The sequence below is a fragment of the Cydia fagiglandana genome, chromosome 26 (assembly GCF_963556715.1).
Source record: "Cydia fagiglandana chromosome 26, ilCydFagi1.1, whole genome shotgun sequence".
Lineage (NCBI taxonomy): Eukaryota > Metazoa > Arthropoda > Insecta > Lepidoptera > Tortricidae > Cydia > Cydia fagiglandana.
Window position 1 is genome coordinate 7,138,976 of NC_085957.1, and position 15,881 is coordinate 7,154,856.

At 40.9% G+C, this 15,881-nt stretch overlaps 1 protein-coding gene across 1 annotated transcript in view; it reads right to left on the minus strand.

The window, feature by feature from the left end:
* Positions 1–391: 391 nt before the first annotated feature.
* The window catches only part of LOC134677478 (regulator of G-protein signaling 7), a 31,151-nt gene continuing 15,661 nt past the window's right edge, over positions 392–15,881 (minus strand). Inside the window, exons 8-17 of the mRNA XM_063535959.1 lie at positions 14,483–14,596; positions 12,305–12,389; positions 9,479–9,528; positions 8,837–8,946; positions 8,122–8,235; positions 6,768–6,896; positions 5,008–5,136; positions 4,305–4,368; positions 3,188–3,280; positions 392–1,526 (exon numbers count right to left, since the gene is read on the minus strand). Of these exons, the coding sequence (XP_063392029.1) occupies positions 1,464–1,526; positions 3,188–3,280; positions 4,305–4,368; positions 5,008–5,136; positions 6,768–6,896; positions 8,122–8,235; positions 8,837–8,946; positions 9,479–9,528; positions 12,305–12,389; positions 14,483–14,596 (951 nt within the window). The 3' untranslated portion in view covers positions 392–1,463. The remainder of the gene's footprint in view (positions 1,527–3,187; positions 3,281–4,304; positions 4,369–5,007; positions 5,137–6,767; positions 6,897–8,121; positions 8,236–8,836; positions 8,947–9,478; positions 9,529–12,304; positions 12,390–14,482; positions 14,597–15,881) is intronic.

Genomic DNA, 15,881 nt, shown 5'->3' on the forward strand with positions numbered 1-15,881 from the left:
TAGACCCAGTAGTTTCGGAGATAAAGGGGGGGGGGGTCATTTTTATTTTTTGGCTATTTTCTTAAATAACTTCGAACCTATATATTTTAAAATTATAAAAAAATATGTCTATCTTTGGGTCACTAATTTACATATGTGTACCAAATTTCAACTTAATTGGCCCAGTAGTTTACGAGAAAATAGGCTGTGACAGACGGACAGACAGACGCACGAGTGATCCTATAAGGGTTCCGTTTTTTCCTTTTGAGGTACGGAACCCTAAAATTCTATTCGTCTATAAACAAAATACACTGTAGTATAAGGTGGCTAGCTATTTAAGGGCGGGCAGTTATTGAAACCTTATACTAAAATGAATTCTGTTTATAGGTGAATAGAATTCTTTTAGTTTAGGGTGGCCAGTTATTAGGAGGTGACCATTAATTGAAGATTTACCCTATTTTTAGTCGGAAATGTTTTAACTAGGTATTTACTTACAATATGTTTTCTATTTTAGATATAATTTTAATACACTGACATTGTCTCTTAATAAAATAACATATGTAGCTTCAGATCATTTTTTTTTATTTTGGATTCTCTCTCCAAAATTTAGATTCTATTATGAGAATATCAGACTGAAGTTAAAAAAAAAACTGTACTGTTACTGCTTATGATGTCAAAATAACTGTCAGTCCCAGTCAATGATTACAAGAAAACATTCATTTTCTTATCAATAAATGACAAAAAAATATCTTAGATACATAGAGCGTTAGATGTAACGCTTTTTTATTTCTTTTTAATAACTAATAAATGCCAACGTTAAAATATTGTACGTAAAGTCACAATTTTCGACTTATTTTTGCGTAAAAACACGCTTTAAAATGTCAGAAATTAAAAAAAAAATACTTGTTTTAAACCATCTCCCCTATTACTCTTAAGTTCCCAAGCGATTAACAAAAGTTACGAAACTCGTAACAGTTATTTCCTAGGTTACGAAACTAGTATCAGTTGTTTCCTAGGTTACGAAACTAGTACCAGTTGTTTCCTAGGTTACAAAACTAACTAGTACCAGTTGTTTCCTAGGTTACAAAACTAACTAGTACCAGTTGTTTCCTAGGTTACGAAACTAGTACCAGTTGTTTCCTAGGTTACGAAACTAGTACCAGGTGTTTCCTAGGTTACGAAGCTAGTACCAGGTGTTTCCTAAGTTACGAAACTAGTACCAGTTGTTTCCTAGGTTACGAAACTAGTACCAGTTGTTTCCTAGGTTACGAAACTAGTACCAGTTGTTTCCTAGGTTACGAAACTAGTACCAGTTGTTTCCTAGGTTACGAAACTAGTACTAGTTCTTGCCGTCGTTACGAAAATCACACCACCTGCTGTTACCAAAGTTACGAAACTCGTACCAAATACGTAGTTACAGTTAAAACCGACATATACGTTTCACAAGTCTTCACAATATGCTTCACACAGTTTCTATGTGTTCGTTAGTTGGTGGTCTCCTTACGCGCGGTGAATGAAACGATGGACCGGATTCCTTTGACTGATGTCTGTAAACAAATAATAGGGGGTATTACTGCAATGTTCTGCCGCCAGAGTGCAGCACTAGCGCCTCTAGTAAACCATAGAGTAACTTATACATACTGTGCCTTAAACTGGTTTTTGGCAAGTTATCACAGACAATAAAATATGACATTGATGCATCAAGGCGGTTTGTTAAGGGCCTACCGGGAAACACGAAAATCGAAATTTAGCTATCTGCCTCTTTATCGATCGAATATGCAAGAGTGATAGAGAGGTTAGATAACGAAATTCCGATTTTCTTGTTTCGCGGTAGACCCCCAGATTGTGATGGGTTGTGGTAGTGGCGCCCCCTACGCAGAGTTTAGCGTAATATTCCCTATTAAAAATAGTTAAAATAATGTGAGCACAAAAAGTTAGCTTTGAAGGCATTTGAGCCTTTTAAGGGCTTGGTTGAAATTTTAATAGTCATTTGTTTTATAAGGGGGCAAAGTTGTTGTTTAGGGCCCCCCCACATCTAGCGTCTTTCGAGCGTCGGCGTCTACAACTCTATGGCCGAACGTCGACGCAAATGCGCAGCGACGTCATTTTCCATAGCGCTGACCAGACGCTGACGCTCGAAAGACGCTAGATGTGGGGGGCCCTTAACCGCTCGTGCTAATATTGATACTCGAGCAAGCGAAAGATTCCAAAATTGAACCACAAGCGTAGCGAGTTGTTCGAAATATGGAATATTGAGCGTTTCAAAGCACGAGGGTTAAACAAAATTTGCCCCCGGGTGAAACACAAAATTTTCACCACACCAACCCGAAGCAAATATTAAATGTAAAATATCAAACAAATTCAAACCAAATCAAATCCAAATGAATGTTATTAAATATTCATTCTCCAAAATCATCATTTAAAAGACAATTCTACCAGCAAACATAAGAAAACAACTCAATATTTGCATTTGATTTTGCCTCACACGTGAATAAAATGCAACTTTGCTATCAGTCTTTCAAGTGCAAAGTAAGCCTTTCCGAGCTGGTGTGGCGAAAAAAAAATTGGTTGTTTCATACATTTTGCTGGTCTAGCATTGACTATTTCTAAGGGAGAGTCAATTTTTTTTCGCGATTTCGGGGTTGGTGCCATAGTAAAAGTCACCTTTAAACATGGTATAATAATATACTCCGCCTGGTACTCTGTTCCCGTCTTTTCGTGGTCACGTGACTGACACAAGCCTACGTCATCATGGGACAGCGCTATATGATAATATGCGATAGCGCTTTATATAGCGGCCATGTTATTGTGACGTAGGCTCGTGTCACTCTGGGAAGAGAAGACCATGTTTTATTAGACTATGCCTTTATCCACTCAACCGTCCGGCTCGCGAGACTGTTTTCCTGTCAACCGTCCGGGTTTTATTTAGCGACGCACGCCCCGCGCAGCGTATTCACAACTTTCTACAAAAATTATGACTACACTGCAGTCTAAATTTTTTTAGAGCTAACTATTTAGTTAGGCTACGTTGTCGCATCAAGAGAATTAGTAAATAATGCCGAAATATTCCGTTAGATGGCTCTGAAATCAATTCTTTCTTCCACCCCTTTGGATAGTAAGGTTCCCGCGGACGGTTAAGAGCATTTTTTTTTTCGTATACTATGCTATCGGTCGGTCGGTCAAGTGGTTAAGTAGTAGTAAAAGTTACCTTTTTCTTAGATCCGTTGAGATAGTCCTTATACATCTCTGAGCGCAAGTACCGCGAGTAGCTGTCAGATTTCATCAGGTGGTATACGTGAGCCTGCCACAAACAATAGATTGTTAACCAAGGGCTGAAAGGCACCCATTTCAGTTTAGGTAGCTTGGCGTAATAATGTAAAAACATGGAAGATATTTCGATTACTTGAAATTACCCCGCAGTCACACAATAAATAATAGTACTAGGTACAGGAGACTCACACTCTAACAAAACGCGTCTGTTATGACCAGCACAGATATGGCCGCTAGGTGGCGACAGCGCCACGCGCGGCTTATGGCAAACCCCAAAATTGGGGTCGAACGGACGTACTTTTAGCTACCTGTAGCAAAGCGACGAAATCGCGGAGTGAGCCACGCCTGGCGCAGTCGAAATTGTCCTGCTGCACCTTATACGTTTTTTGGGGCATAAACGGCCGTATCTTTTTTTTACATTAACTTAAAAGTTTTTTTTACAGCTTCAAAGGACCGTAGACCTGAGTACGTATAATTATATGGTTTAAATTTCAACTCGATATCTCCACGCGTTCCCGAGATAAAGGGTCTTGACAGACAGACGGACGGACGGACAACAAAGTAATCCAATTAGGGTTCCGTTTTTTTTCCTTTTGAGGTACAGAACCCTAAAAACATGATTAAGTATACTTTTATAGTTTTTTTTTGTATATTAACGATTTTAGTAAAAGTAGAGTCGGACCAATAAAAGTCTGCAGCGGATTTGATAGCCCACGCAGTGCAAGTGTCATCTATATGTCATAATTTCATAGAACTTTGACGTTTAAAATAACACTTTCACTGCGTGGGCTATCAAATACACTGTACATATGTCATGTGTTGTTGTATGTGATGTCCATAACAATAAATGTTTTTGTTTTAACCTCCCAGCACAATTCCTATCACCAAATCAAAATTATTCACCGAACATTCTTAACGTGCGTGGTACGTCTTAAAACGTCGTCATTGGCGAAAAAAAAAGAAAAAAAAACCCACACTTTCACTGCGTGGGTTATCAAATCCGCTGCAGACTATTCTTGGTCTGACTCTATCGTTTTGACCAAATAGTAATATACCTGCGCCTGGTCGAAACAGTATCTGTCTGCCGTGCCGGATTCCACCTTCACTCGGGTCAGCTCCCTGTGAACAATAAAATATTCGTATAGACGAAAATTTTTAAATAAAGCCCCTCTTGCTCTCTTATTTGGATTTAATATATCTAAGGTTGATCTCCTTGGATCTTGGTTCTCCGACTTCTCCGGTTGAACCTTCACACAAACTGTCACGTAAATAAATCTCCTAAAAAAATCTTTTTCCGTGAATAAATGGTTTTTGAAGTGAAAACTTCTTTAGCGGCGCTGTGCAATGTCATTGAGTTTTCACTTCTGCCGGCACTCTGGGAGTGCAACCCGTTGTTTGTAGGGTTCCGTACCCAAAGGGTAAAACGGGACCCTATTACTAAGACTTCGCTGTCCGTCCGTCCGTCCGTCTGTCACCAGGCTGTATCTCACGAACCGTGATAGCTAGACAGTTGAAATTTTCACAGATGATGTATTTCTGTTGCCGCTATAACAACAAATAGTAAAAACAGAATAAAATAAAGATTTAAATGGGGCTCCCATACAACAAACGTGATTTTTGACCAAAGTTAAGCAACGTCGGGAGTGGTCAGTTTTTTTTTGCATTTTTTTTTTCGTTTTTTTTTTCATTATGGTACGGAATCCTTCGTGCGCGAGTGCGACTCGCACTTGCCCGGTTTTTTTAAATCATTTAACTCACCTGCTAGCGGCGTCGATGTTGACGGGAGAAGGCGCGTCGGCCGCCAGGAACTCCTTCCAGATCTCCTTGGCGCGGGCCGCAACGCGCCGGATCGGCTGAGCCTTCAAATCCTGCACCGCTAGCCAAAACCTGTCATCAAAATATTTAGGTTAACTGTTGCCGTAGAGCAGTGGTTCTTAACCTTTTCAGTCCGATCACCCCTATGACAAAACTAGGGAACCGGATTTTACCCCTCCTCCCAATGGTAATGAAAAATAAAACGTGTACGTTTGTTGTATTGTTATATTAGGCTAGCTTATTACCCCCGTAAAATACCAGTTTTACCCCCACGGGGGTAATTACCCCTAGGTTAAGAACCACTGCCGTAGAGAAATATTAAGTAAAGAAAGAGTGGTAACTCCATAAATCAATGGGAACCGTAAAACACTGATTATGGTTAGTTTGTAATATTCAAATATCAAAGACAGATTCAAATGTCCTATAAATCAATTGTTCCTATTTTCATACCTTTAACACCATTTGCAGCATTTTACTGAATTTGGGGGTGTACCGCTATAACTACATAGTGGCAGTTCTTGTGGCTGGTCTTATTTGAGGTTCTCCCTGCTGAACTCCTTCGAGAGGAACTTGGCGAAGTGTTCCTGGCCGGCGGGGTCGTTGAGCAGTTCTAGACGTGTCGTAGTGGCAGTCCTTGTGGCTGGTCTTACATGAGGTTCTCCCCGCTGAACTCCTTGGAGAGGAACTTGGCGAAGTGCTCCTGGCCGGCGGGGTCGTTGAGCAGTTCTAGACGTGTCGTAGTGGCAGTCCTTGTGGCTGGTCTTACATGAGGTTCTCCCCGCTGAACTCCTTGGAGAGGAACTTGGCGAAGTGCACCTGGCCGGCGGGGTCGTTGAGCAGTTCTCGGAGATGTGTCGTAGTGACAGTCCTTGTGGCTGGTCTTACTTGAGGTTCTCCCCGCTGAACTCCTTCGAGAGGAACTTGGCGAAGTGCACCTGGCCGGCGGGGTCGTTGAGCAGTTCTCGGAGACGTGTCGTAGTGGCAGTCCTTGTGACTAGTCTTACTTGAGGTTCTCCCCGCTGAACTCCTTTGACAGGAACTTGGCGAAGTGTTCCTGGCCGGCGGGGTCGTTGAACAGTTCTAGACGTGTCGTAGTGGCAGTCCTTGTGACTAGTCTTACTTGAGGTTCTCCCCGCTGAACTCCTTCGACAGGAACTTGGCGAAGTGTTCCTGGCCGGCGGGGTCATTGAGCAGTTCTAGACGTGTCGTAGTGGCAGTCCTTGTGGCTGGTCTTACTTGAGGTTCTCCCCGCTGAACTCCTTCGAGAGGAGCTTGGCGAAGTGTTCCTGGCCGGCGGGGTCGTTGAGCAGTTCTAGACGTGTCGTAGTGGCAGTCCTTGTGACTGGTCTTACTTGAGGTTCTCCCCGCTGAACTCCTTGGAGAGGAACTTGGCGAAATGCTCCTGGCCGGCGGGGTCGTTGAGCAGTTCTCGGAGATGTGTCGTAGTGACAGTCCTTGTGGCTGGTCTTACTTGAGGTTCTCCCCGCTGAACTCCTTCGAGAGGAACTTGGCGAAGTGTTCCTGGCCGGCAGGGTCGCTGAGCAGTTCTAGACGTGTCGTAGTGGTAGTCCTTGTGACTGGTCTTACTTGAGGTTCTCCCCGCTGAACTCCTTCGACAGGAACTTGGCGAAGTGTTCCTGGCCGGCGGGGTCGCTGAGCAGTTCTAGACGTGTCGTAGTGGCAGTCCTTGTGGCTGGTCTTACTTGAGGTTCTCCCCGCTGAACTCCTTGGAGAGGAACTTCGCGAAGTGCTCCTGGCCGGCGGGGTCGTTGAGCAGCTCTCGGAGCCCGAAGGCCCAGCGACGCACGCGCCGCAGAGGCAGCGGGTCCTTGCTATAAAACACATAATGCATACATTTTTTCTGCGGGTTTTGTACCTCTCTTTCTACAACTATTTATTAATAGTACATACATTGTTGAAGAGGCTAGAAAGTTACTAGAAAGTGACCAATAGATGGACAGGAGGGTCTCTATAGTTTCCAAAATAGTTTTAAGTCGTAATATATTGTTTGTCCGAATTTTCGTTAGTCATAATTGGTTTTTCTCAGAAACGCGTAATTTTTCAGGATTGCCATAACCTCGTGCCGCCCAATGTACATTAGGATGTACAATCAGTTTCGATGGAATGTCAACCTTAATTAAAATCAAAGTAGGTAGCATTTCATTTGTCTCGTAAAATTTTCGAAGAAATCAAATTGAACCCAATTGAAAATTGAACAAGATTCTAACTTCCTTGGCTATAATTTTGTATGGTGGGCGGTACGAGGATAAAACAAACCTAACCTATCTATAGAACAAACTTACGAAAATCTTGAAAAGTTTACGGTTTCAGTTTTATGACTAACGAAAATATGACAATGAGGATCCACGGGTTGGGGTACTCCGGGGGGGTGAGGAACATATCGTACTCGGCGTATTGCTCGCAGTACGCTATGAAGCTGAAACATTAAAAGTACACTTTTCGAACGTACCATTGCTTCTCCTGTTCCCACAGCTCGGTGGTGTCGTGGATCCACGGGTTGGGGTACTCCGGGGGGGTGAGGAACATATCGTACTCGGCGTATTGCTCGCAGTACGCTATGAAGCTGAAACATTAAAAGTACACTTTTCGGACGTACCATTGCTTCTCCTGCTCCCACAGCTCGGTGGTGTCGTGGATCCACGGGTTGGGGTACTCCGGGGGGGTGAGGAACATATCGTACTCGGCGTATTGCTCGCAGTACGCTATGAAGCTGAAACATTAAAAGTACACTTTTCGGACGTACCATTGCTTCTCCTGCTCCCACAGCTCGGTGGTGTCGTGGATCCACGGGTTGGGGTACTCCGGGGGGGTGAGGAACATATCGTACTCGGCGTATTGCTCGCAGTACGCTATGAAGCTGAAACATTAAAAGTACACTTTTCGGACGTACCATTGCTTCTCCTGCTCCCACAGCTCGGTGGTGTCGTGGATCCACGGGTTGGGTTACTCCGGGGGGGTGAGGAACATATCGTACTCGGCGTATTGTTCGCAGTACGCTATGAAGCTGAAACATTAAAATACACTTTTCGGACGTACCATTGCTTCTCCTGCTCCCACAGCTCGGTGGTGTCGTGGATCCACGGGTTGGGGTACTCCGGGGGGGTGAGGAACATATCGTACTCGGCGTATTGCTCGCAGTACGCTATGAAGCTGAAACATTCAAAGTACACTCTTTAAAGTACTAAGGGCCACTTGCACCTTTCACTAATCCGGGGTTAACCGATTAAACCTGGAGTTACCAGTACAATTTGACACTGGGTTAACAGATTAACTGGTTAACCCCGGGTACTAACCCTAGTGCAAGTAGGCCCAAGACAATTATTAACGGCACAGCAATAGTATTTTATATAATGGTGATATAATAGAGAGCTTTTCAGTCGTACACTGTGTTTAGGCCACGAAGCTTGCTGAGTGGCCTAAGTCAGGTACGAGATTGAAAGCTAATACAAAAAAACTTAAAAAAATGGTAGTACAAAAGACATCAACGCACTTCTTACACATTAAATGGTAGCGCGTTGATGTCTTTTGTTTTATCCTTTGACATTTTATATTTATTTAAATTTATGATTATAGTGTTGAATTTGTACGCTTGCATGCAAGCTAGGTACATCATCTGTAACACTTTATATTGTAACATCCCCATACTGTATCAATTCAAATAAATAATTTCTGGTTTCTGATTTTTCAGTAGGGTTTAGCTGAGTGGGGGGTAGCCTTTAGGTGTGGTCCAGAAATGTGATCGTATACTTACATTTCAGCGACCTTGCTGACGCGGACGTTGCGCCGCTCCATGCGAGCTCGCAACATCGCGAGGTTTCGTCTCGCGGCCTCCACCTGCCGCTCTATACTCGGCGTGGAAATCTGTGTCAGAAACATTACAATGTAAGCTATGGCACAGAATAAATAATAGTACTAGCACAGAATAAAAAAAACAACGGGATGCACTCCGGGAGTGCTGGCAGAAGTGAAAACTCAACGACATTGTAACTCAAAATATTAATAACATCGCCATCTAGTGCAAAATATCTGCAGATGTATGACTTACTTGACTTGACTTACTACAGTTATATTAATACCAGTTTGAGGGAAACTCACTAGATGGCATTTAAATCAAAAAATAATGACATTGTCCGTCACGCAAGCGCCTTACGCTTTACGCTGTCTCGAGTTAAACATTATTTCCCCACCTCAAAAAGTGCACAGCGCCGCTAAAGAAGTTTTCACTTCAATAATAGTACTAGGTACAGAAGATTCACTTTCTAACAAAACGCGTCTGTTACGATTAGGACAGATATGACCGCTAGGTGGCGACAGCGCCACGCGCGGCTTATGGCTAGCCACCAAAATTGGTGTGGGTGTGAGAATATTAAGTAATACTATGCTTAAATCTTACCTTGTTAGCCTCGGGAATGCAGACAGTTATCTCAGGTTCGGAGGATTCACCTAAAAAAAAACATTATTTATAATACACTGATAGAGGTAAACCAAGATAAGTCTGCCACGATTTTGACAACACACCCACACACAAATGTTATTTGAAACGTCAAACTTCTGTGAAATAATAATGTATAAATAACACTATCACGTGTGTTATCAAAATCGTTGCAGACTTATCTTTGTCTAACTATATTAAAAAAAAACAATAACATGCACTATAAAATTGTATTTGGATTTCCAAAATTAGATTTTCCAAAATTACTACATTATTTGCGAGTAATACAACTTAATTAAAACCACAAGATTTTTTTCTCAAAAATGGACGGCAAAGTCGACTTTGCCATCTAAAAAATAGGTCGCGAAGCGCGTATTTACGGTCAGTCAAAAATTAAAAAGTTAAAAACATTGCAGTCTTGATTTTGGGACAGCAATGTTGCATACAAATTCCATTATATCTCGAGTTCCAAACTTTTTAAAAGTTGAAGTAGCCATATCAAATGAAGGCACAGGCCCATTAAACAGCCAAACAGATGATTTAGTACCGCGACTATTTAGCTGTCTCAAATAGATTGGCGTATTTTCGGCAGAAAAAAACACTTCTCTTTTTTATTAAAAAAATAAAAAGGCGGCAAGGACTTTTTTCTGTGAAAATATATACGTAAGAATGTTGTTTTTGTAAACTATTTCTATGATATTTATATTTCTTGCACCATTTTTGAGAAAAGCACTATATATGACTCGGCTGGAAGGCTACTTGCTGGCTTCGGATTCAATTAAACGGACTCCCAAGGTCGTCCGTTTAAAACGAATCCTCAGCCTGCAAGTAGCTACTTCCGAGCCTCGACAATAATGTACTATTTCTCAAAAATGGACGGCAAAGTCGATTTTGCCGTCTAAAAAATAGGTCGCGAAGCGCGTAGTTTATGGTCAGTCAAAAATTAAAAAGTTAAAAACATTGCAGTCTCGATTTTGGGACTGCAATGTTGCATACAAATTCCATTATTTGTCGAGTTCCAAACTTTTTAAAAGTTGAAATGACCATATCAAATGAAGGCACAGGCCCATTAAACAGCCAAACAGATGATTAGTACCGCGACTATTTAGATGTCTCAAATAGGTTGGCGTATTTTTGGCAGAAAAATACACTTCTATTTTTTTATTAAAAAAAATAAAAAAGCGGCAAGGGCTTTTTTCTGTCAAAATATATATGTAAGAACGTTGCTTTTGTAAAATATTTCTATGATATTTATATTTATTGCACCATTTTTGAGAAAAGCACTATACAGGGCGTCCCACGGCGATGCCACATGGAGGGAAAGTACCTTAAATATCATAGATAGCATATTTTGCTGAAAGAAGACTTCATTTTATTTTTAAAACTTAGTAAAGTTGCATTCATACTTTTTTAATTTTTTTTGAAAAAAAAATGTATGGAAAAAAATTATCGCGTCATTGGAGGAAAAGTACCTTAATTATTGTACATGAACATCTTACTGAAAGAAGACATTATTTCGATTAAAAAAAACAAGTTGAATTGCATTTTAAATAATTTCATGGTTAAACCGGGAATCGAACCCGCTACACGAGAAAAAAAAATACCTTGTACCAAAAAAATTATTTTCACATTGAAGCCTTTCGATCGGTATGACAAAGCTACAAGGTATTTTTTTTTCTCGTGTAGCGGGTTCGATTCCCGGTTTAACCATGAAATTGTTTAAAATGCAATTCAACTTGTTTTTTTTTATCGAAATAATGTCTTCTTTCAGTAAGATGTTCATTTACAATAATTAAGGTACTTTTCCTCCAATGACGCGATAATTTTTTCCATACATTTTTTTTCAAAAAAAATTAAAAAAGTATGAATGCAATTTAACTAAGTTTTAAAAATAAAATGAAGTCTTCTTTCAGCAAAATATGCTATCTATGATATTTAAGGTACTTTCCCTCCATGTGGCATCGCCGTGGGACGCCCTGTATATGACTCGGCTGGAAGGCTACTTGCTGGCTTCGGATTCAATTAAACGGACTCCCAAGGTCGTCCGTTTAAAACGAATCCTCAGCCTGCAAGTAGCTACTTCCGAGCCTCGACAATAATGTACTATTAAATGTTAAATGTAAAAAAAGAAAGATTTTCACTAAACATTGCATCATATTATTAGAGTTAAACCAAGCTATCTTGGTAGTAATGTTGATAGCACAGACTGTGCAAGTGTTATTTTAAACGTCCCTTCTATGAAATTATGGCAGTTTGAAATAACACTTGCACAGTCTGTACTATCAAAATCGCTGCCGAGTTAGCTTGGTCTGACTCCATACTCTGTATCTTTAGGTATTGAAATAAAAGTAAACAAAATCTACCCTCAGATGGCTTCTTCAGCCAGTTGAGGGTAGATAAAAAAAAGTCAGGCCGCTCAGTGACAGATCCAGGCGGTTTTGTATTTGGTCGGTTACTTAACCTATAAATGTTATAACTACCCGAAAATGTACAAATTGTTTGTTTACTTTTATTTAAATACCTAAAGATACAGAGTATATTTAGTTATATGCACAGACAAAACATCCTCCAGACTGAGCATAGTCGCGCTACCCCCCTCTGCCACGCATACGGTAATTTTACTTCATGTTCGAGTCGTAAGTGTCTTCGTGTGATGTCCGTGTCTTTGAACGGACCAATCACGGCACGGGACTTCGCTCACCTCGTCCCGCGCACCCCCGCATTTTTGGCATCATCGGTTGCATGAAATAATTGCTCTAAACTCTCTAACTCTAAATTATATGGTACCGTTTTCTTTAACGACGTTTTCAGCTTTCTTCTGTATCTCTTCCTCGCTTTCCTCGGGGTTGGTGATTGTCACTATAGGGTTGTTCTGAAAAAAAAAATCCATCATGTGGTTAACACTTTTTGAAATATTTAAAAGTTGAAATTGTCTACATTACATTGGAATGCGACACTTTAACTTTAAAGTGAATAATTGTGTTCCCAATTTTAAACAGTTACTGTTTTCTTAAATATTTTTTTCACTGCACCCACGTTCGAGAATCTCTGTTTCGCCCTATGGTTGGCTGGTAGAGAATGCCTTAGAGCATTTAGTCCGCCATTTGGCTTCGTCGGCGATGGCGGGATAACTTGGACTCCCTCTTGAGAGGCTGGCCAGATATAGCACTAAACAGAGACGACTGGAAGAAGAGGGGGGAGGCCTTTGCCCAACAGTGGGACACATTGGGCTCTGAATAAAAATAATAATTTTCACCACACCAGCTCGGAAAGGCTTACTTTGCGCTTCATAAACTGATAGCAAAGTTGCATTTTATTCACATGTGTGGCAAAGTAATCAAATGCAAATTTTGAGTTGTTTTCTCATGTTTACTAGTAGAATTGACTTTTAAATGATGATTTTGGACGATAAATATTTAATAACATTCATTTGGATTAGATTTTGTTTGATTTCACATTTAATATTTGCTTCGGGTCGGTGTGGTGAAAAATTTTGTGTTTCACTCGGGGCAAATTTTGTTTTACTGATCATGCTTTATAACCCTCGCAACGCTCAAGATTCCATTTTTCGGATCTTTCGCTTGCTCAGGTATCATTAGCACGAGCGGTTAAACAACAATTTTGCCTTCTTGTAACAGATTTTTGTAACAGATTTTTGAGCAATAAAGTTTCAATAAATAAATAAAAAGAAGAGCCGGTAGAGTGCCTTGATTTTGGAAGTTACCTTGAGGTTATGCTGCTATAACATGGTTCCACGTGGTCGCTCATATGGTCCATTTGGTGTTGGTGGTTGCTAGTTTGATTTGACCTTGATTTTGGAAGTTACTTTGAGGTTATGCTGCTATAACATGGTTCCACGTGGTCGCTCATATGGTCCATTTGGTGTTGGTGGTTGCTAGTATGATTTGACCTTGATATTGGAAGTTACCTTGAGGTTATGCTGCTATAACATGGTTCCACGCGGTCGCTCATATGGTCCATTTGGTGTTGGTGGTTGCTAGTTTGATTTGACCTTGATATTGGAAGTTACCTTGAGGTTATGCTCCTATAACATGGTTCCACGCGGTCGCTCATATGGTCCTTTTGGTGTTGGTGGTTGCTAGTTTGATCTGCCCTTGATTTAGGAACTTACCTTGAGGTTATGCTGCTGTAACATGGTTCCACGTGGTCGCTCATCGGGTCCAGTTGGTGTTGGTGGTTGCTAGTTTGATTTAACCTTGATTTTGGAAGTTACCTTCCAAACGAACGAGGGTAGTTTCTCGCTCCCCCTGCCGCCACCGGCGCCTGCGCCGAGTCATCGGGCGCGGAGAGCTGCGGCCCGCAGTCTGCGCCGGTCCGTCACCGTAAACGCAAGCTCCTGATGACACTCCTCGGTACGGAGTGAAACATGTCGAGCGTTTTTCGACTTAAAATACGTGAGTGACCCGTTCTTAATATATTTAATATGTCTGTGTCTCACGGAAGTTTTGTTATTAAAATGGTTCCACGTGGTCGCTCATATGGTCCATTTGGTGTTGGTGGTTGCTAGTATGATTTGACCTTGATATTGGAAGTTACCTTGAGGTTATGCTGCTATAACATGGTTCCACGCGGTCGCTCATATGGTCCATTTGGTGTTGGTGGTTGCTAGTTTGATTTGACCTTGATATTGGAAGTTACCTTGAGGTTATGCTCCTATAACATGGTTCCACGCGGTCGCTCATATGGTCCTTTTGGTGTTGGTGGTTGCTAGTTTGATCTGCCCTTGATTTAGGAACTTACCTTGAGGTTATGCTGCTGTAACATGGTTCCACGTGGTCGCTCATCGGGTCCAGTTGGTGTTGGTGGTTGCTAGTTTGATTTAACCTTGATTTTGGAAGTTACCTTGAAGTTAAGCTGCTATAACATGGTTCCACGTGGTCGCTCATATGGTCCATTTGGTGTTGTTGGTTGCTAGTTTGATTTAACCATGATTTTGTAAGTTACCTTGAGGTTATGCTGCTGTATGAGCTCTTGGCACTGTCGCATCCGTTTGGCCTTCAGCGCGTTGATACGGGACAGCTTTTTAGGATCCAACTCTGTGGTGTTCACGCAACCGGGCTAAAATAAAAATAAAAACATATAAATACATAGTTTTGAGACTAGATATTTCGATACATAGGATAAATCGTGAATTACTGGTCACTGGCTAATACCTGGCCACCCTAAACTAAAAAATAATTATATTCACATATAAACAGAATTCATTTTATTGACGTCAATTAATATATCCAGAAAAGATATGGATTAGATAGCCTCCTAAGGCCCAGCTATACAAATGACAAATCCAAAATTTGCCATTGAAAATTGAACCTATAGTGTAGGAAATAGAATTGATTTTGCGTTGTTGGAAAATTGAACGAAACAAAGCAAAAGCGACTCTGTTCTAATTGAATATGATTTAAAATTCATCGAACTGAAGAGGTACTATAGGTAGGACCTTGGGCCTAAGGAGGATATCCAGAAAAGATATGGATTAGATAGAATAGAATAGAATTATTCGTAAGCACAAACAATAGGAACAGTACATAGTATAAAAGAAAACACAAAATAAGATTAAAGTGCCACGAAATGGCCCCATCTCAGCATGTTGCTGGTGGCTTCCAGCGCTGATCTTCCGATGTGTCAGGTATCAGTGTTAAAGAGGTCGTTTTTGTTAGGGTTCCGTACCCAAAGGGTATAATGGGACCCTATTACTAAGACTCCGCTGTCCGTCCGTCCGTCACCAGGCTGTATCTCACGAACCGTGATAGACAGTTGCAATTTTCATGATGTATTTCTGTTGCCGCTATAACAACAAATACTAAAAAGTACGGAACTCTCGGTGGGCGAGTCCGACTCGCACTTGTTCGGTTTTTTTGAAAAAGCTTCACATTTGACACTGACATATCTAATTCATAACGTTTCTAGATCTATCAATTGACGTATCTCGTAAAAATAGTCAAAAGTCTACACCTCGACTTTGGCAGAATCCACCTTGCTAAATTTAGCGAGTAAAGGCCATATAAAAAAAAAACCTCGTAAGACCCATCATATAAAGTTTCCGACTTCTCGAGACTTTCCGAGATTTGAACCTTATTCAATAAGTAAATTAAACCAATTTCGTTTGTCTTAACAAGCAATGAAACAAAAGAAATGCTACTTTATTCGGTTCATGAAAGGTTCAAATTAGATTGCACGATTATGTACATTGTAGTGTAAATTTAGTCTCAGGCAGGGCTCGGAACCGGTATTGAAATACCTGTTAATATCGTTCCAAAACCGTTATGTTATTTCGTTCATTAAAAAACCGGTTAATTGATGGAACGCGAACTAACAAATTACGTTCTCTCTCCTAACCGGTAAG